Source organism: Chelonoidis abingdonii, chromosome 1 (assembly GCF_003597395.2).
Source record: "Chelonoidis abingdonii isolate Lonesome George chromosome 1, CheloAbing_2.0, whole genome shotgun sequence".
NCBI classification, from domain to species: Eukaryota; Metazoa; Chordata; order Testudines; family Testudinidae; genus Chelonoidis; species Chelonoidis abingdonii.
This window is the reverse complement of record NC_133769.1, coordinates 9,531,097-9,553,176: the sequence shown is the minus strand read 5'-3', so window position 1 is coordinate 9,553,176 and position 22,080 is coordinate 9,531,097. Positions and strand designations below refer to the sequence as shown.

Sequence of the window (22,080 nt, the reverse complement as noted above, 5' to 3'; positions counted from 1 at the left end):
CAGGACGAGTGGGACTGGTGGTGATACTGGGAGACTGGAGTGTCTAAGGAAATTGCTTGTGTGACTTGTGGTTAGCCAGTGGGGTGAAACCAAAGTCATTTTTGTCTGGCTGGTTTGGTTTGCTTTAGAGGTGGAGAAACCCCAGCCTGCGGCTGTAACTGCCCTGTTTGAGCAATTGATCCTGAATTGGCATTCTCAGATGGGTCCTGCCAGAACCGCATCGTCACATGAGGTGTTCACCCCATCCTGTTTTTGAGGCATCGGTTGTAATTATCATGAAAGGAGAGGGAAGGTTGACATTCATGCCCCCGCCGTACGTGTTTCTGGTTCATCCACCACAAAAGAGCTTTCTGGAAGCTTGTTGGAATGTTAAGTATTCGATTCATATCCTGTACTGCAGGTCTGAAGTTTCTTGCCAATCAGTGCTGAAGGGGAGGGTCTCATTCTTAGTCTTACGTAAGGGGTAACATATGTGGTGGTGCCATGAGACCCAGTAGGGAGAGGAAGAACTTTACATTCTGAGAAGGACTTTAAAGTAGAGACTGAATGGTAGATTTCATCTTCAGGAATTTCTCCTTTGGAAGGTAAGCTCTCGCCATTCTAGAGTCAAGTGCTCCTATGAAAAGGATATTTTGTGAGAAATGTCAATAGAGATTTCTTTTCGTTTATCAAAAATCTCAACCTTTCTAATGGAGAGTATGTGAATTGAGTGACTCCCTTCATTTCATCTTTGGCAGCTGCTTTTAGGAGCCAATCACTGAAATATGATAAAATAAAAATCCCATCTTCTCAGAAAAGTTGCCAGTACAGATAGACACTTCGTAAAGGCTTGGGATACAGTAGAAAGGTCAAAGGTGTGACAGCCATCTTAGAAATGACCTATGGCAAAATTAAGGTACTTCCCATGTGACGGGCTCATCAAAATATGAAAGTAAGATACTTTGAGATAGAGAGCAGCAAACCAATCTAAATAGGACAAGGAAAGGATAATGGATCCTACAGTTAACTTTCTGATGTGAAACCTTTGGATCTATCGGTTTAGCTTCTTCAGATCCAGGACTGGACAAAGACCTCCATCTTTCTTAGGAATTAGGAAATAGCAGGAGTAGAAACCCCGATTTCTCAGATTTACTGGAACCTCTTCTATTACTTTCTCCCTTAGTGCAGCGTTGATTTTTGTTCTTAGCACTGAGTTGTAAGAGGGATCCTGACAGGGCAGATTGGTTTGGAGGGAGATTCTCAAACTGGATCATACAACTGTGTTTCATAGTGTCCAAAACTATAGTGCCCAAATGGCATAAACATTCTCCAACGGTTAGGGGAAGAGAATTAAGGCTGGGTTTGTGGCTCTCCATCTTCATGTCAAACCTGAAGTTTAACTGTAAGGAAAGAAGAAGTGGAGGATGAATTCTTTTGTTTCATCTTGGACTTAAAGGGACGTCCTTTATATTGCTGCTGAGAAGCAGAGGATTGCTGTTGCTGTTGGTAGTGTTGTCTGCCTTTGTTGAAATATGAAGATGAAGAATAAGGTGGATAACATTGCCTTCGATATCTGAAGGCAGCTGTAAGAATTCTTCTCTTGAAAGGTTACAAGAGACCCAGCGAGCTAGCTGTTGATCTTGTTTCTTTCATTTTCTCCAATCCTCCATCCATTTTAGAGCTAAAAAGTCTATCCCTTTCAAGCAGAAGTTCTTCACTCCTTGACCTTGTTAGGTAGGGAAAAGCGGACGAGCATAGCCATGCTTGTCTTCAGATAGCTATCACTGCAGCTATCAATGTTGAAGATGCATCAGAGACAACAAACGGTGCTCTCAGTGCATGTTCAGGACCATTATGGTCCTCCTTAATAGGGCATTATCAGTCTGCAATGCTCATCAGGTGGATTCTTGGTGAAGAGTGAACTCTTGTCCTACAAATGAAACTGGCTAGACAGTTAGCCATCCTCATGCTTAAAGAAGATGTAGAGCAGTCTATTTACACCTAACTATCTAACAATTGAAAAAATAAGACACCTTGATAAGGATATTGACTCCCAAGAAGGTTCACATCCACGTATGGCCAGTGACTCGAAGAAACTGAGGTGACCACTGCTACACCCTCTCTTATAGCTCCACTCTCAGAATGTGCTCAAAGCTGGGGGGGAAGGAGGGGAGTTGGGAAGGGGAGATGAGCACTCTAATAGGCATTACTAGTAGAAGGCTGCACCGTTCAGTGACACCAGTCAACATATATCCACAAAGTGAGAATATGCAGAGGACACTCAAAGAAGAAACTAGGATTATTATTAAGGAGCTCTTCCCATAGAGTTGGGTAGCACAGAAATCATGGTCATGTTAAGAAGGATGAGGCAGTAGGATGGAGACTAAGCTTTGTATGAAGCTCATGTATACTTGGATGTGATATGGCACCATGACAAGAATCAGCCAAAGGTTTCACCCTCTTGGAGTTGTGCCTAAGCACTGTCTGCAGATCATGAGCAATAGATGGGGCTGTGGGGCAGAGACAAAATATTGTTCCAAGCTCATGAACAACTGGATGGGGCTGACACACAGCACTGCTTGAAGCTTATGCTCACAGTCAGATGGGGATGCTGAGCTCAGAAGAAACAACACCCAAAAAAGTCTCACATAAACAAACAGGGCTGTGTAGTGGAAACAACAGCTGACACGTTCAGTCATGTTGTGTGTGTGTGTGAGAGAGAGAGATCGAGATCAAAGCACTGTCTGAACCTCCTGTTCAGACATCATCTGACATCCACACTCAGTTGGTCGGGGATGACACCAGCTCCATCCACTCCAAGCAAAGCTGATCACTTTGATGCTTTCTAAGGTCTTTGGTGCTGCCAGCAGGCTGGCAATGTTCTGGGAGTATCAGGTGTGTGGAAGTGAAGGGTCTAAGCAACAGCTATGTTCAGACCCCTCCTCTCTCTCTGTAGCATCAGGATGTGGGAGGTCCAGGGTGCCTGCCTCAGTTGGGAATTTTGAGAAATGTTTGGCTCCACATCTGGATGCTGGAGCCCAGTTTTTCCTGAGCCCACATGACAATGCCCTAAACACTCAGACACTGTGTAACATCAGTCACAGAGTCAACAGGACTGAATGCATGAAAACAGGGACATGCGGAGTGAACTCTGACCTGAGGAGGCCCCTCCCTCGCTGGCCATGGACACACTGAACAAGATTCGTTCTGCATAAACTGAGGCGCACACACTTATCAGCCAGGGTCTCCTGGTACACTTGAGGGTTGGAGGGCTTTAAAATTGCTTTGTAGGCAGCCCAGAGGCAGATGGGCTTCTGCATTTCCTACATCTCTGTTAAGAATTCCTGTGCATCAGAGACCGTGGGACTGGAGCATCTCTGGTCCTGTGGAGGTGAGTTGTGTGTCTGGTTGGAAGGGATGGGACTGGGAGATTCCTTAGGTGTTGCATTGGGTGTCCTGGGGTTCTGGCCCAGCATGGCTGGGCCCTGGGATGGGGACGCAGCCTTGGAATTTCAGCAATCAGCAGAAAATGAGACAAGTAAAAAAACAACATGAGTCTGCACAGAACTTCGCTTGTGTCCTGGAGCTGCCTTCACACATGGAGGCAGCACACAGGTAGTGAGCTGGACTCTGATTTATGCTACTGGTGAGAGACAGAGGGGTAGACAGACACAGCAGCTACACAATTGGAACACAGTGAGGCATGCACTCTGGGGAAATTCACCGGGTTGGCCCTCTGGACTCTGGAGCACGTCACAATTCAAAGCTTTCCTCCCCTACTCCTGGCCCCAGGTCACCTTCTGGCACGTCACATTCAGCTCATGCTTGGGATTTTCTTCCTGTCACTCTGCAGTGAAAATGGTATTGTTTAAAAATGAACCTCCTTGCTTAGGGCCCTATTGTCTGTTTCTGACAGCTAGCTACATTAAACTGATCAGCCATTCGCTTGTCAATGTCCTCAACTGGTACTGGTCACCACCAGGGTCTGTGCTGGGCTCAGACAGGGTCTTCGAGCTGAGATTCCTCCGTGACTGCTCCATGCAGACCCTAGTACAGACATCATCAGTGACCAGTGTCTGCATGGAACAGGGCTTCACATTTGTTCTGTTAGAATCAAGACAAGAACCTGACACGACCACCTCAGTTGACCTGTCACTGCTCAGCCACCTGGCAGAGAGGACAGCATCCTCCTGCTGCCCAGCCTGGATAGCCCCTTCTCTGTCTGCCATTTTGTCCCACACCTAGAAATGTTATTTCATTTCAGGAGCTGAAATAGGATAAAATGCTACTTTCCCCATCTCACAACCACCTCTCACCCGACAGTCTGCTCCAGGGCCCAGGCAGTGAGCTAAAGACATCCTAGGGTAGGAAAACTTGTACTCAAAGGAAAAGACATTTGGGGCGGAGCTCTTCCAGTTCTGACAAAGGGAATGTGGTCAGCTCTCAGGGAGCTGTTAGGAAAGGTGCAGGAGGAGCAAATGCTGGCTGTGGAGGAACTGCCAGCTAATTCAGCCTCTGCCTTTTCCAAAAACCTTACAAATGTGAATACTTGATTGAAAACTTGCAGAGTGACTTGAAATTGCCCCCCACCCCATGCATCCTCTGCTGGCTGCCCCCTGGGAGCAGTGATTTCGAGCGGGAGGGCTCTCTCAAGCCATAGTTTGAACCATGTCGAAGCCAGATGGGAATTTCCTCAGTTTCCTCCTAGAAATCAGCGGCACATAATATCACAGCACAGGGACACAGACATGCTACTGGGGCACAAGAGGGTAAGGAGAGGGTTGAAGTTCACGGTTCACAGCAAGCTCCACTCCCTCCACTCCCACATCCCAAGGGTTGTGGGACAAGAAGGGAGAGTGACTGGCACGTGACACACAGCAGCACGGGGAGGACAACATGGGTTTGCTATGAGATGAGAGCATGCTCACTTACACAACTCGCCCACCCTCCTGAGGCCTGAGGCGGTTCTAGACAGAGCAGCGCGGACATGCAGATGTGAGAGCAGGAAGAGAGGCAATGAGAGAGAATGTTAGCATCAGTCCGGGGCGCAGTAACAACACAGAGAATGAACAGACTTCATCCCAAAACATTCCAGAACTACTGTGACTCCCAGAAACCCATGCTGGGCCAAAGGGCTGGCTCCTCACGCTTCCCTCCCATTGCAGAGCTCTCCGCTGGCGGAAGATGCTGAGGAGAATGACGAACTCAGCATAGTGGGAGGGCGGGTGCAGCTGTATTGAGGAGCAAATATGTGGACAGTCCTTGCTCTACTGAAGTGGGGCCTTCTCCCCATCTCACAGAAATGTACTGAAGTCTATGGTAGAAAAGCAATTCTCTAAGTACCACACTTATAATTGATTAGCACTGCAGGGTTTGGTGACTCCCTCACAGCTCTTTCACTGCCGGATATCAGGCATAAGCCTGACATCAAATGGTTTGGTGCATCCCCCAGGGCTGTGCATCAGCTCTCTCTGGTTTGGTGTATGTACAATAGTCTCAGCCCCTCATCTCCAAAGACAATGCAGAACAGAAAGTGTTTGAGGTCTGCAAGTGGCACGAGTGAGGCTTGGATGCTCTGACGGGGTTTGACATTTACTGTGACGCAGCAGACCAGAGGGGGCTGAGTGTGGTTCTCGGGGAGATGTTAAAGGGGATCCAGGTGATTGGAACCAAATGGATTCGGGGAGCCAGTTCAGTATTCACTGAGTTCACATTCCTGCATTTACTAGAGAAAATGGGACATTCATAATCACATGAATTCAACAGCCCAAGCCGGAGACAATCTGACAGTGGTATTCCTAAAGACAGGGAGTGGGGAATGGGGGGGAAGGGGAGTTTGGGGAATAGAGAGAGATGGGGGGAGGGGAGAATAAGAAAGGGAGAAAGAACATGTGCATGGGAGAGAATGCTCGACAGAAAGAACAAGAGAATGAGAGCAGTAAATACAATTTAACATTTTATCTGACTGAACCAGAAATTTGCTTTAGTGGTTCGATTTTTGACAGTTGTGAGAACAGTAACTAGAACTCATGGCCAATAGACAGTTCATGTGCACTTGAGAGAGAGCTACTGCAACCCCAGGTTCCCTGGATGTGGAAGTTTGATTTAATCCCTACCTGAGAGCCTGCAATAAATTGTAGATTTTTCCTGCTCACCCGGGGACGCCAAGAATTTCTCTTCAGAAAATTAGATTGAGCTCGACATCTGGTTTCCAGAAAATAGCTGGGCCAGACTGAGTGACACGAAAAGCTCAAGAGAGTTGTCCGCTCTCATCCCAGTGGAATCCTACTTCTGTCTAACTTCTAAGAGGAACTCCTAACCATTCCCTTTGTATATTCCAAAGTCAAGTGGCTCCCTAGTGGATCTAAGAGGACAGGAACTCAGTTGAGAACACAGCTCACCGTATATCTCTCTCCCTAATCGAAGCTCTTCCTCTCTCCCATTTTCAGAAACCTCGTTTCCTGAAGTTTTTCTCACTGTATCAGAGGCTTTAGTCAATATTTCAAGCTGGTATTGGTGCTATGAACAGAGGGGCTTAGCCTTGGATTAATTAAAAGTTTCTACAAGGAAAGAGGTTGCACTGATAATGGAACAAAGTTCACAAGAACATTGTATTGAACATATAACTCTCCTGCCTGCATCAGATTCCAGAGGGAGAGAGAGAAACAAGCAATTTAATCAGTAACATCATTTCAGACATAACTGTCTTCTGCCAAATGAAAGACAGCAAGTGAAATGTACTGGCTAGCACTCAGTACAGTACACAAAAGCCAGGATCAAGTGAGGCTTCCATATGTGGAGGCTACCCAAGATCCTTATTAAGCTGCAGAGCAACTCAAAATCAATGCACAGAGCGAGCCCCACAAACACATCTGTCTGGCTTACGAAGTACTGTGGCCATTCCCCTAGTGAACATCTGTGAGTTTTAGGGGTTTCTAAAAAGAGTGCCGTCCCAGCTGGATGTCACAGTAACAACTTTGCTGTGCTTGCTAGAATGAAGTAGAAGAGCAAGAGGACTTCCAAGCTCTTTTTGAAAAATGTCCCTCCCATTCTTTTAATGTAAGAAGGACTGGGCATGAAACGGCTTCCCTAGCTTTTCTTGGGCAATTTCAAACACCATGACATGACTGCAGAACCCCCGTAAGTCAAGTGAAAGTCCTTCTGACTCCTGACACTGCTGTGTCTCTTCGTCACAATCTGCGGAGTGGTGAAACAGAGAGAAATAGGAACCAAAAACTGTATTTCAATCGAAATCATGGACAACAGCAAATCTGCATTAGGAATAGGAGACTTATAAACACAACATCCAGGATAACCATGAATGTTACCACAACATTGCTTACTGCCCCATCCGTGTGCCTCAGCTCTGCCCTTGCTGGTGAGAAGGGAATTCGGGTCTAATCCTTAAGCACTTCACTGCTCATGGTTCTTCCACAGTAGACTTCAACCCTCCTCTAGAAGGCCCGGCTTCTCCTGATGGGAGAAGGGCTTTTTTCTATTCCCCATGTATGCAACCTCTGGGACTCTTCAAGCCAATCTCTTAATATACCTACACATAAGAGTTTGAGTGAACATGGAGGGACTCCTACAGAGCCACTCTAAGCTGGCTTGCAGGGAGCCTTCTACGTTGACTGCTTCTATCTTCTGCTTGGCAACCTGTTCACTGACAGTAGCCTTACAGCTGAAATGTGGCTCTTTGGAGGCTGATCAAGAAGCGGGAAAGTCCTGCATTCCTTTAGCTTCCTTTTTGTGACCTTCATTTCCAGTCGTAAAGTTGGCAGGAACAGCCCTCTCCCTGGAGCAGAGACTCTATTCCCCTCTACCTAGGCAATAATTTGTATGAAACAAAACTTCATTTCACGACGCTCTCAGTGCTGAAATCAAGAGGGAAGGAAGCCTTGTAAGGTTTAATTCTGATTTTTCTGGCCACTTTGACAGTGAAATAATCTGTCAGGGGCATGGGTAAGTTTCTTACTGCTGTGTAGGTAACACATTTGAGAGACTCATTCCTATGTGATAACCCCATGGGCATAAACGAGCTGAAGTCAAGGTTTGCTCTTCTACTCACTCGTCAGAGTAATGGGTGCATGAGCTGTGATTAGTACGTTAGTGATCAGATGAGGTGAAGCCAGCTGTGCTTGCTGTGATATGAACACATGCTGAGACTTATTACCCACAATGCCCCTGTCTCCTTGTAGGCAATGCACATCAACATTTCCCATTCTTCCAGGGAAGGAAGTCTTTGATTGGTTTCAGATTAGTGTGTCTGCTCAGGATCAAAGGGCTAATTTCTTTGAGGGGAGACTACCACACAAATCACTAGTTCTTCATCGACTAACCTAGAAACATGGCTTGCGCTCTCCAGATACCCCGTCTCCACAGCTGTGTCCCTACAGGGCATATGCTATCATGTTCTATTGTTGTCTGCACTGCCAAGCCTAGAAGGCAAATCTCAATGACTGAGACAGAGAGGGACTGGTTTCAGGAACACCACAGCATCCGCCTAACTGAAAACACCTTTGGACGATGGCATAGTTTAGGGACCAATGGAAAACAACATATCAGCACCCAGCAAGTTTGCGGGTAAGACGAGTTTCAACACTCTTACCTAGTGATGGTTTCCTTAACACTCTAGCGCTTGATCTCTGGTCAACTTCCCACCCTTTGGGTTTGCTCACGAGCAAGGCATTAGTCCTCTGACACACACCAGGCAGGGGAGGGCTGGGCCACACTGAGTTTCAGATCACAGAGGGTATGTCTACATTGCAATTAGACACCCACGGCTGTCCTGTCCTGGTGGACTCGGGCTGGAAGCCAGACTCTAAGACCCCGCGAGGTGGGAGGGTCCCAGACCTCAGGGTGCAGCCGGAGCCAGAACAGCTACACAGCAATTAAACAGCCCCTTATCCCGTGTCAGCTGGCACGGGCCAGCCGCAGGTGTCTAATTGAAATGTCGTGGTAATAGGGGCCTCTCCACATTGCCAAACATTGGGGGTCTCCTGAAGTGAAGGATGGCCTCTAAGAGAATATGGGAACCATTCTGCTTCCACTGAATTCAAGGAATTTTGCCCCATTTTCAATGGTGCAGGATCCAGCCCTGTGTGAGAAGAAGAGAGCATGACTGAATGGGTGGGAAGTTCTTCAGCACTAACACTCACAGTACAACAGGGGTTGGCAAACTTTCAGAAGTGGTGTGCCGAGTCTTCATTTATTCACGCAGATTTAAGGTTTTGTGTGCCTGTAATACATTTTAACGTTTTTAGAAGGTCTCTATCTATGTCTATAATATATAACTAAACTATTGTTGTATGTAAAGTAAATAAGGTTTTTAAAATGTTTAAGAAGCTTCACTTAAAATTATATTAAAATGCAGAGGCCCCCAGATCTGAGTGCCACTGAAAATGAGCTCGTGTGCCGCCTTCGGCATGCGTGCCATAGGTTGCCTACCCGTGAAGTACAGCATCCTGCTCCACCAACATAATCCAGCTCTGGACAGAGGCTCAGTTTCTAGCTCAATTGATCACAGGCTTTTCCCATACTCCTTAAACCCACATGCCCTGCCAGGAGGCAGAGGGGCCACCTTTTCTTGGGGAGGGAGGGGAAGACAGATTTGTTCATCTAATAGTGGCATTCTTTGTTCTACTTCACCATTGGACCCTATTCCCAGTCTAGGGGGACCATCTTCCTGAGGGGCTAGGGGGGAGTTTAGTTTCTCACTTCACCTAATTCTGAAACTCCTGTCCGTACTCCTGCACTGGATTCAGACCCTGACCTGAAAAGGCCACGTTCTCTCCAAACCAGAGTTGTGCCATTTGTACCTACACACCAGGGGATCCTCATTAGGAAAGGGCCTGAAAAAAAAGGATCTAATTCATCTTTGACTTGACAAACACCAAACCTGAGCCTCTGAATCAGCTCTCCATAGGAATCTGCCCAGGCTGTGGAATGAAACTTCAGTTCTTTTTTGTGCATAAGCTTAGACACAATGAGGAGACAAAAAGCCTACAAGGAAACAGGGGGTTGTAAGTGCAGTGGCGGAAAGCTTACACCAGAAATGTTACACCATTTGACTGAAACAGAATTAACTGATGAGTTTATATAGAAAGAGGTAGCTTTACCCTAGGAGCTAAATGCCTAAAGGGCTTATTTTTCTTCTCTCTCTCTTTCAGATCTGTAGAAATACAAAGCAGTTGTGGGTTTCCAGAACAGCACCTGAAAAACTCAGTTTTGCATCTAAAAATTTGCTTCAAATGATACATCTGGCATGTTCTGTTGTTGCTTAGACATAAGAACCAAAAACCTGTGCAGAGAACCCTTTAACCTGGGTTCTACACTGAATTAGCTGGCACTTAAAATTGAAACTGTGTCGACACTACTGAACAATCCTGGCTTGAGTTGAACACTTGTTCACAGATACGCCTTGAGGTCCAGATGACCACTGTCACAGCACAGCTAATCAGCAGAGGTGGGCTGTTTAGGTCCAGGTTCACTACACCCAATGAGAAATGGCCCAACCCTGATGAGACTGGATGGCCATGGCCAGAGTCACGTGACACAAGGACATTAAACGAGAATGCCATTTTAAACATATGTTTTAATGTTGTACATGTAACAGGTGAGGTTCGCCCTGTAGGGCTATGCTTTCAGCTTCTGGTGCAAGGATTCAGGTCTCCAGCTGCCTTTTCACAGCTCGCTATGACTTACTAGGCCTACTGCTCAATGATCAAGGAACGCAGGGATCAGGAGTCAACTTCGGAGTTGTCTTGTGATAATGCATGTCACACAGTGATTCCACTGTAGTGTCCAGAGAGCGTCCTTCAATTGCAAGCTCTTCATAAGCCTTCTATGAGCCAATGTACGGCTGGCACTCCAGGGGAGCTACCATATGACAGCTCATGTTGCCTTAGGAGCGATCACAAGGTAACTCAGAAGTTAGCTTACCTCATAGCTATTTCATGGTACTGGCATGTTTCCCTGCTGCTCAGAACACTGGATGTTGGGACCTGCCATCTCCAAGGGCCACATCCACATTAAAGATGAAGGTGGCTGCCTCGAACTTTATACTGTGCTTGTTAGGCTCCATGGGCTCCTTGCAATTGCCAATGTGGTTGAGGATTGAGCAAAGTCTGGGTGCAACACATGCCAGTGAGACTCCATGACTGGAAGCTGCCACACTGCTCTGGTAGGATCCCCTGCCAGGCTCTATGGTGCTGTTCTGAGCACTGTACTGCAGGCTGTGTGCTGCCTCTGGGGATGGGGAAGCGCTGCCGTTTTGCCACTGTTGTCCAAAATCTTCATCTGTGCATAGAGCATGTGATGTACAGGCCAAGCACAGCCTTCCTCACCCTATTCAGCACTGGCCTAAGAACAGGGAGGAGAGAAGGAATGTTCTCACTACTGATTGCCTTAATTCTGATATTTTGTGTTCTCTTCATCATCAGTGTCTTGACCTCTTTTTCAGTGACTCTCGTCAAACATCCTCCTGGGGGAGACTGTCTTGCAAGGAGACACAGTCAGAGAACCTAGTTTCTGTCTTTCATCCCTGGAGCTCCCTGACCAAAACCTATAAACCTCTGGAAGAGAAATGTACCAGGGCCTGCTTGTTGTATAGTCAGAAATTAATAGGATCAGGAACAAACAAAACTGTGCACTACCAGGTCCGCTTACTCAGCCATTCTTCCAGCTCCCCCGGGCTCTCGTCTAAGGAGAATCTCTGGCAATAGCAGCAGCTGTGCTGAGACAGCTTCTGGGAGCAGCAAGTGCACTGTCTTTCTCAAATCACAGGGAGATTCCTGGGCAACTGCTGGAGACATGGCTTCAGTTTGGCCCCTGGCAAAGGGCCCTCATTGTCTTCCTGAAGTGAGGACGAGCTCAAGGATGACAGCACCAGCAGCTGCAGGAGAGGCTTTGGCAGCAGCATCTTCACCCCTTATGCAGAACTGCAGGGTCCAAATGCTGTTTCTGACAGCAGTAGCAGCAACTGTGGATTTAAGGTCATCTCTGGCAGGTGGGACCTCACTATTCTTCAGCAATCAGGAGCATTCAGGGGCCATCACTGGTGGTGGCAGCAGCAGATTTAGCTGGTCCTGGTTCTCCTGCCCTTCAACACAGCACTGGAGGGATTTAAGGGCAGTGTGCTGTGGAAGCTTCAGGTGGTAATTTCTCTCTTAGAATCAAGCACAGGGACTGGAAAGTGTGCGGAAGTGGGCTCCATTTGTATATTTGTAAATTATTCTCTACATTCATTTCTGAACTGACAGGAGTTGAATAAAAGAGAGGGAATTAGCACAATGGAAGAGAGCACCTCATATCACTCTAGAATAGCCTATTTACAGCTGACTTCCTGGGAAATATTTCCAGTTCTTGGACACCCACCAAGTGCACCCAATTTCAGAGAGGAAAGGCCACAACTTTCATAAAAAGTGAATGAGACACATTTAACTCTACAAGACCAGCAAAAGACGCTAAACGCCTGGGAATGAGCAGCATCCCCCTGTGACAGTGTGGGGGAGGGTGGGGTGCTGGCTGCTCTCCGGCAGGGCACAGGACTTTGAGGGGCCGTGGGAAACAGAAGAGTGCAGTGCAGGAACTGATTTCATGGAGCACAATGAGGGGACTCTCTGGGAAAAGGGCTGGGATCTGGGAGGATGTCTGTCAGGGAGCATGGGAGGCAGTGGGAAGTCAGCATCTCTTGAAGCATGATGGACAGAAGAGTCTGGTGTCCTAGAATACGTGGAGATGGACAGAGCTGGGGCCGGGGGGAACTGGTGTCTCTGGTGGCAGGTACAGTGGAGAGGCAGGCTGCAGCCATTTAAGGCCCGTGGGCAACAGAGGGTGAGCTGGTATCTCAGTGCCTTTGTGAGACAGAGGAGGAATGTGATGGGCGAGGGTCCGTCTGGCAGAAAGGGGATGGCGTTTTTCAGGGAATGTGGGGGATGGAGAGAGGCTGTCCCTCAGGGAGCAGTGGAGGTTGCGGGGTGTTTATCTGGAGTTGGTATATCCGAGGGGCATGTGGGGCTGGGAAAGCTGTTGTTTCTCAGGCTGTGAAAGACTGAGGAAGGCTGGTGTCTCTTGGAACCCAAGGTGGGGAAGTGGAAGGGAGGAGAGGAAGCTCTGGTCATGGTTAAAGCCCTCAGCATAGCATCCTGAGATATTTAAACTGCTGGAAAGAGAGAGGCCGACGTGGCCTTCCCTCTACAGCTCTGCCAGCACAATCCAAGTGTGAGCTAGAAATCCAGGCTTCGGCCCATGGGAGGGAGGCAATGGGCAGCCAGGGACACTTGCAGGCCAGGAAGGGTGTGTGGGCAGTCGGCAGAACTCAGGGAATGGGGAGGCTGACACTGCTAAGGGCCCTTGAGAGAAGAGGCTGGGTGGTGGGAGGTTTGTGTCCCTGGGAGTCTCTGGGGAAACTGCATGGGCAGGGGCAGACTGGGACTGGAGTCCCTTGAGGCCTGTGAGGAAGGGGGAGAGGTTGACATCACTTAGGGAGTATGGAGGTCACTGAAGTGTGGGTGGGAGCTGGTGACCCTGGGCATCGCGAGGGTGAAGGAATCTAATATAGCTGGGACTGAGAAAGAAGCTTCTATGGGCTTCTTATCCCTATCTTCTGGGGCTGCAATCTTATCAGAGCTCACAAGTTACACAATGTCTGGCCAGGTCTGTACTTGAATGAGAGACCTGAAGAGAAAAACCGAGGGTCATGTGGGCAGTGGTGTGGATGCTGCAGTGGGGGTGTTCTGCCCTCTGGGTGAGCGACAGTCTCAAAGCCCCAAAGTGGTGACAGGTGGGGCTGTGCTGCAGGGAGGAGCGTGGGTGACTGCGTCATGGTGCTAGGGAGACCCGTGTTATTGATGGTGGAATGTTGACAGATGTGATGTAAAACTGAGGCTCTGACCACTCACATGGCCTTTTTCTGCCAACTTTCAGCCAGCCTAAATTCCCTCTGCAGTTTCAGTTGGATATGGGATTAATTTGCATTTCATGTTATAGAGGTAGTGTGTAATGCTCCTGTGGCCTGTTCAAAGGCTGCCCCATCCCACCTCAGAGGGGCTTGTTTTCACTGATGGGTTATACAGTTCCTATATACTTAGTCTAAGAGCATTTGGGATCCTTTGGGACAAAAGGCACTAGAGAAATGCAAATAATTGTTAACCGTTCAGGAGAAAACACTTAGAAGAGGAACCCACAACCAAATACAGCAATTTAACAACAGAATCAAGACATAGAGAGAAGCAACATGAAACAACAGAAAGGCAACTTGAAGAGGAAAGGAGACAGTGAGAAAGGTCCGTGTTTGTGGGCAGGATTAAGGAGACGCCCCAAAACCAAACATGACAATTTCTAGGACGTCTGTCTCAGCTTTTCTCTCCTCCATGCAACTGAGGAATTCTGACACCTCTGAAATGTTCCTCAAAATGCATCTTGTGATTATGCAGCATATTTAAAAGCCACCATTGCTGATGAGTTTCCCTATCTTCCTGGAGTGCCTAAACTCTGCACCAATCCCCTCCCCTGACCAGCGTAAGTCTTACCGTGCTGCGACCACAGGTGACTTCTTCCCAGGATCTAAAGGGGGCCCGGTAGGTTCCTCCCCCAGTGATCGTGTATCCTTATTCAGCTGTTGTAACCGGGAACTTAGCTCACTGATCACAGTTGGTTTGTCATCCTCAGCCCCGTGGACTGGCCTGCTCTCCATGGGGTCCCCCCATAGCTTGGATCTTCTCTGAAAGAGGTAGCGTGGCCGACCAACACTGGCTGAAGCCAGAGTAGCCGCATGTTGCTGGGAGATGAGCTCACTGTCCGAAGACTGCTTCAAAAGTGGGTCCCTGAAAGTAACTGGCCCCTTGCTGAGCTGGGACTTGAGTTTTGGCTTTGGAGGCACTGGTGGCTTCTCGAGTATAAAAGTTTGTCCATCCGCAAAGGAAGTGTATGTGTCAGTAGGCTCCCCGCTTTCAGAGGACAATGTAGACATACTGGAGACTGTAGAGATGGTGCTTGTGGTCTCCAGGTGATGGTCACTTGAACTTCTGGTGTCCACCTCTTCTACTCCTGAGTCTGCAGCAGACTCTGGGGCTACGGGGGCATCAGAGGGCTTCCCTGAGGGTGTTCCACCAGTGGTAGAAGGTGCTACTGCTGCCGCTGGTATGGATGGCGTGCTAGGCTTAGCCAGTTGGCTGATTGGTGTGCCAGGGGTGGTGACTAGTACCCCATTTGCAAACTCATCTGGTGGAGGCACCAGCCCAATCTTGGCCAGTTCCTCCCTGGTCTCTTCATCACTTGAAGACAGCTGAGCTGGTGGGAGGGTAACTGTGTAGGGCTCCACTTCCTCCTCTGAACTTCCTTGACCAAGTGTCTTGTCAGATGCTGGGCTAACCGGAGACTTTCCCACAGGGCTGGGCTCAGTCTCCGCTTTGGGCAGCTCTTCCGGCTCCATGCTTGCTTCAGGAACATCTGGTTTCTCCTCTTTCATCTCAAGTCCTATTTCCTCTTGGCCATTACTTGTTGCATGGACCATGATGAGGCCGGCTGTCTTCTGCTGTGATGTGTCCATAATACTAATGATCATAGATTTCTTGTCTTGATGTTTTTTCTCTTCTTTCACAGGTGTTTCTGCTCTTGTCTCAGTCTCTTTTCTCAGTGTTGTTGGAGTTCCCCAGTGGCTTTTTGTAGGGGCCAAAGTCCCAAGAGCTGCTCCTGCTGCCCCTTTGGCTCCAGGCGAATATGCAGGTGACACTAGGCTCTCTAGCTCCCCCTTTTCTGGTTCTTTGGTTTGGACGTCCACAAACAGGGATACTGCTCGGTCTGAATCTGGGCTGTGGATTGGGGTGGGCGACCTGGACGGGACTTGAGTGGACAGGGCCCGCTCCCTTGCGGCCAGCGCAAGCGCCAGTGGTGAGTTTGGATCTAGGGGCTTTCCTGTTAGGGGGTGGATGAATGTTGAGGATGAGCTGCTAATTAATGGCTTTAAAGCTGAGACAGGTGAAGGCAGCAGCACATCTCGGCTTCCTAGCAACCGCTCATCAATAGACCTGGACTGCTGTAGTGATGGCATGTCAATGCTGGGAGGGCTCCCTTCAATGGCCCCAACCGAGAGGAAGACAGTGGATTTCCGCCTCTCATCAAGACGACGCTCTCTGTCCTTCATGACTCCAGCGATGGCAGTGGCAAAGGGGATGCTCGAGGGGTCGACCTGAGCGATGCCAGCATGGTGCTGATACTCTATGCCACTCATGCGATGGCTCCGGCGGGTGGGAGAGGGCTCCCGCGTAAAGCCTCCTGTGATGGATAAAGCTGCTCTTTCCTGAGCATCCTCTACTTGCAGCTGCTTCACTAAAGGGCTCTTCTTCCTCTGGGGCTTGGTGGGAGCAAAGAGGCTGACGTTGAACTGGCCCATGTTGGCGTAAGGGTTATCAATCACTCGTCCTTTCCTTTTCAGCTTCTCCGGGGGCGTGGCGGAAGGGCCAGGCCGAGGGATCTCTGTTGGCTCCACAGGAAGATGAGAGGAGTCCTGCAGGATTATCATGGATCGAGCTCTCTTTTGCCTTTCAGGATACGAGATAGAAGTCCTTGCCTGGTCATACATCTCAGTTGCACTGATAACCTGGGGGAGGCCATGGAGTTTGGCCTCCAGGCTTGGCTTAAAGCTCGATCTTATGGTATCATAAACCCTTCCCGGAGGTGGAGGTGGGGAGAAGGATGGGGGAGGGCCTGTGTCAAAGTAATATGGAGACGGAGGAGGGGGCGGAGCTGTCTGAGGTGGGGGTGGGATTCCGTGCCCTTCCCTGACAGTGTCTTGCATTGATGTGCTCCGAGGAAACTTCCCATCCATCAAAGAAGCAGCAAGTTTCTCATCTTCACCTAGGAAACCAAAAGAACAGCAAAGTCAGAATCCCATAACAAAGGGAGATGGGCCCTGCTGAGAATTCAGTCTTTCCCTGGGCACTGCAAGCTGGATGTCTGGTGCCCTAGGGAGGGATTCCACCTTCCACTGCAGTTCTAGTTTTGAAGCGACTCTCCTCATATTCATGCTACATGACTAGCCACTAATTCCGCAGCTTGCTCCCTGGTATGACAAGACAGGGTGCAGAGCAGGCAGTGACTGGTTCTCACTATGTCCTTCATCAGTTTATTGTAAATCCCTCAGTCAGGCCTTTCCACCTCTTTCCTGGCCAGGCTAAATAATCCCGGGGCCAAATCCAGAGATGCTGTAATTAGACACAGACTTCTTGGATGTAGTCACCAATTACCATTGTGCACGGGGGCTTCACTTAGGGCTCATTATACCCAGGGGTGGCCTGCTACAATGTAACTCACACACGCACACATACACACACCCTGCTTCTCTCCCTCCCCCTTCTGGGCGTGAATTATACACATTGAAACTCAGGGGAATGTTTCTGAGGGATCTAAATTCTGTGCTGGTAAATAGGTACATAACTACAGACAAATGTCTCTCTCCACTACTCTAGTGTTACTAGGGTAACTTCCTCCAGGAATACTCCGTGAGACTGTTTTCCGGCTAAGGTACCACTCAGTAGAAGGATATCAGAGCCTGGGGTGGCAAAGGCAGTCTGGGGGAGAATAAACTGATGTAACGTGGACATTGAGGGGGCTGAACGGAGATGTGAGTTACACCAGTTTAGACTCTTCCTGGTCTCTCCTGTGAATCTGGCCCCTCCTACCCCAACCCATCTTACCACCTCAAGTCATCATTTGCCTTCCTGGCTCTTGTCAGCCCCAGCTAGATCTTCCTCAACAGGAGTAACTAATCCGAGCGAGCACTGAAGATGAGGGCGTGCCACAGCCTGGCATGTCAGTTACTTTCACTATTATTTTTTATCCTGTTCTTTAATGCACCCACACATCCAGTCTGCTTTTCTGAGGCAGCTGCGAGAGGTGCTGGGCAGGCACTTCACTGTGCTCCAGTGACCCCAAAGGCTAGTGAGCTACTGATTAATACTGCAGCTTGCCAGGCACTAATGCTCTGTGCAGACAAGCGCCAGGAGTGTTCACCCCATGCCCGCTCATTTTTGTTTCATTTGTATTTTAAACACCTGTTTCTATTCCTTTTAACCCCCACTCACTTCTATATTTTATTTCCATCTCCTCTGCTGATGTCTCATTTCATTTTTCAAATAGAGCAGAGAAGCCTCATTAACTCCATGGCTGAGATGCGGAGAGAGGCCCAGCAGGAGTCAGCGATTTGCCCCCTCGGACTTGGCGGAGGAGCTGGGGCTTGAGCCCAGCTCTCCTGAGTGCCTGGCCAAGTGCCTTCACCACAAGGCTACTAAAAGTACCAGGGATGACATGTATCCCCTTCAAACTGCTCAGGAACTTCTTCTGTTGCTTCCATGCTAGAGAGAAAGTGCCCAGGGCTTAGAAGGACCCTGAAAAGGGACCGGGAAGGAGAGTGGGAGACAAGACACTTTCTCCATTCTGTCCCCATCACCATTCCAACACAGCTCCACCGTGCTGCCTTCTAAGCCCTGCAGAACTGCACCCCATCTATTTATCTGACCTCGTTCCTTGTCGCATGGCCCTGGGCACTCTGTTGATGATGTCAAGTCTGATGCCCCAGGTGTCCATGTCCCCACAGCCTTCTGCAAACCTTGAGCTGGTTTGCTGTGATGCTCCCCTCCCCCCCTTCTGATCTTCCACAGCCAACTTCTACTGTGATGCCAAAACACATGCGCCAACCAAATTGTTTCACTTTATTTCATTTGTTTATATTATCTATGATAGAAAACAAATAAGCCAACAACAAGAACTTTCATGCTGAGCATACACTTTTACTGACAGCTGTGCAATCTTGTCCCTGAGTCTGATCCCTCACCTTCTGCATCCTGAACCACCAGTTAGTAGCCTTTTTGTTGCATGATGGGAACACGTGCTCCAAATATCCGCAGCTGGTTCCAGGCCTCCATTTCTGATAGGGAATAGAAACTTCCATCTGTCTTTGTGGGATCTTTCCCTGATGTCTAACATGCAAGTTGAAGTGCTTCTGTCAGACAAACCAGCAACGTCTGAAGCTGTTCACAGTCATGTGTAGGAGACGAGAAGGCAGTGGTCACTGAAGCCAGAGAACACTGGTCTGGGACTGGGGCCAGGTTTTTCCATTCCCCCTTTTCATCTGACTCAGACGGCTCACGCTCTAGCTCAAAGCAGAGGACATGTTTCTCCGAGAAGCAGTAGTTGTATCCCTTTGCCAGTCTAGGTAAGGGCAGATTACGATACAGCAGCTCTAATGTAGTAGGAATTCCGTTACAAGGGAAGGCATAAGAAAGCTGATGTCAGATGGGCCACTTAGGGCAAGGTATAAAAGGCCCGACAGGGTAATGAGCCTTGGTCAAAGTGGACAAGTCCTCAAGAGACCAGAAAAGGCCAAAGGGGGAAGACTATCTCCAGATACCTCCAGAGAATCAGATCTCAAAAGAAAAACGTAGACTTTGCCTGCATACCAGGGGAGTGGCTTGACCATACCACAGGCCCCAGGCTGGCCCACCTCCTCCCCAAGATACTCCTTCCATTATAATCCCAGAAGTAAAATGTATGGAATGGGGAAAGGAGAATCTGGAGGAGGAGTAGGCATAGTATTCCAGTCTGACATCAAACCCAGGAAAAGCCCCACCAGGAACACTAGTCCTGGAAATGCATCCAACTGCTCTGGGACGGAAGATACAAAACGAACTGTGGTATTCCTAACAGGCAGACCAACCAGCATGGTGGTGGAATCCCCTAGACTTCAGCACCAGGTAGATAATGCCTCTGAACTGCTGGATGGAGACCGTCCCAGACATGATCTGATCTTTATTCTGAATATGGACACAGGCAATACAAGAACCACTAGCACAGACAGATCCCCAGCTTCTCCTAGGCAAAACCAGAGCTCTGTCCTGGTGGCCAAGTGGTGATGGGTCACACTTCAGGAGCTTGGAGTAATCCTAAAAGAAAGCTATGCCCTGGGCCCTCAGATAAGAACCCAGAAAGACAGATAATTGAGAGGTCCAGCTATGGAGAATCAGGTAGGACACTGGGATTAATGAAGCACGTCCCTTCCTTCCACCTTCCCCACCAGGGCACCACGGTTCTCAGAACCCGTAACAGAGGAAATGGTAAGACAGCAGAACTGGCCATTGGTGGCAAAACTGCTCACAGACGAGGAAAAGCAAAGACAGAAGGACATTCTACAGTCCTACACCAAAGCCACAGAGGAGGCCACAGGATCTTTCTTTTCAGCCAGAGCAGCTGCAGCGCTGTACCTAACTCAGCTATGGCAGACTGTACCGTGCTCTATCAATGCAGACTGTTTCTGTTCTGTTCCAGAACCCAGCACAGGATTGCAAGGAATATCTTCTTTCTACTTGCTTCACAGAGAATATCACTGCCATCTGGGACTGTCTTTCTGGAATCCAGACTTGGCTAACATACGCCAAACCCACCACACAACTCCTTCCTTCACAGAATTCAGCCGATGCTACAACCAGAAAGCCTTGGCTGAGTTCCCACCGGCCACATTCCCTTCTTAGATGGTGCAAGAGCCAAGAACGCTTGGGCCCCTCTCTGCCTTAGGGATGTGGCCCCTGCCCCGCAGTAACCGAGCGCCGTATGTGATGTGCTGCATTTGTCCCCCCAACACCGTCTGAGGCAGGGAAGCATTAGTACCCTCCTTTTACAGCTCAGCACCTCAGCAACAGACATACTAGGGCTCAGATTTTAAAGGTATTTAGATCCTGCTTGGCTAAGTGTTGCAAGGTCTAAGGCATTAAGTCTCATTTTCAGAAGTGACTGAGGCACATGGGCCCTGGTCCTCAAAGCTATTTAGGCACCTCTCTGCCTTTTTAGGTGCCTAAATCCACCATTTAGGCACCACTGACATTTTCAAACCTGGCACTCAGCTTCCATTTAACTCCACAGGCACCTGTCAGATCCTGCAGGGAGAGGGCCGGATGCAGGCCACCAATGCACAAACCTGCATCACAGACAGCTAGGGGCACAGGGCAAGGCAGGGAGAGCTTGAGAGAGGGAGACAGAGATGGAAGAGGCTGTTTCGGCTGATAGGGCATGGGCTGCCCGAGCAGCTGATCTGGGCTCAGGTGCCTGACTCCAGGAGGGAGTTCACAGTTGAGGTACCTGAGCACAGGCAGGTATCTTCTCTGGTCCATCGGTCAGGAGCATCAGTCAGCTGCTTAGGTGCCTAAGCCTACTCTCCTTGGCATTTCACTCCTGGCTAGCTTAGGTGGCTCCCCAGGCAGCCTGCTGGCTTCTGAGGATCCCTTTCTTAGGTGCCTGTTTCTCCCCGTAGCCTGGGGGCCTAGCTGCATAGGTGGCAGGCCACCTAATGACCTCTGATGATCTGGGCCTTAGTATCCTAAGTCAAGTCAAGGGGACCTAAACTCTCAGTGCCTAAGGGCCAAACTTGTAAAGGTATTTAGGTGCTTAACTCCCTCTGAAATCATGAATGTCCTCAGGAAGTAGAGCTAGTGTCCTCTTTGGTTTCATTTAGATGTCATCTGTCCATCCTGCAGGACTGGCCTTAGGACAAATGACCTTGGGGCAGATGGCCTGGAATTTAACAGTCTCTAACATTTCTTCTTCTTCTTCTGTTCTGCTTTCCAGGCATACAGAGCTCTTCTGTAAACCCCTCTGGTTCTTTGGCTCAAGAAACCTTTTGAATGTTAAAAGTGACAAAGAGTCACATGCATCACCTGCATTGACATGCATCCAACGAAGTGGGTATTCACCCACAAAAGCTCATGCTCCAATTCGTCTGTTAGCCTATAAGGTGCTCACACGACTCTTTCTTGCTTTTACAGATCCAGACTACCACGGTGACCCCTCTGATACTTGCTGTATGTTGACACTGAGGTTTTCACCCATGAGTCTTGAGCTGGTGATTCTAATAGTCAGCTCTAGCTACGAGGTGTGCTGTGATGGTCTAACAGTGCTAATTGTGGGTCCCTTCAAATCACCAGGTGTGACGATGTGGTTCTGGCGGGACCCAGCTGAGAGTGCCAAATCAGGACCAATTGCTCAAACAGGGCAGTCACAGCCCAAGACTGGGGTTTTTCCACCTCTAAGGCAAACCAAACCAGCCAGACAAAA

The 22,080-nt window shown here is 48.8% G+C and overlaps 1 protein-coding gene across 2 annotated transcripts in view; it reads right to left on the bottom strand.

The window, feature by feature from the left end:
- Positions 1-22,080, bottom strand: part of SHANK3 (SH3 and multiple ankyrin repeat domains 3) — a 229,464-nt gene that overhangs the window by 30,907 nt on the left and 176,477 nt on the right. For both annotated transcript variants that reach the window (XM_032795035.2, XM_032795036.2), the window contains one exon: positions 14,511-16,836. In XM_032795035.2, the coding sequence (XP_032650926.1) occupies positions 14,511-16,836 (2,326 nt within the window). The remainder of the gene's footprint in view (positions 1-14,510; positions 16,837-22,080) is intronic.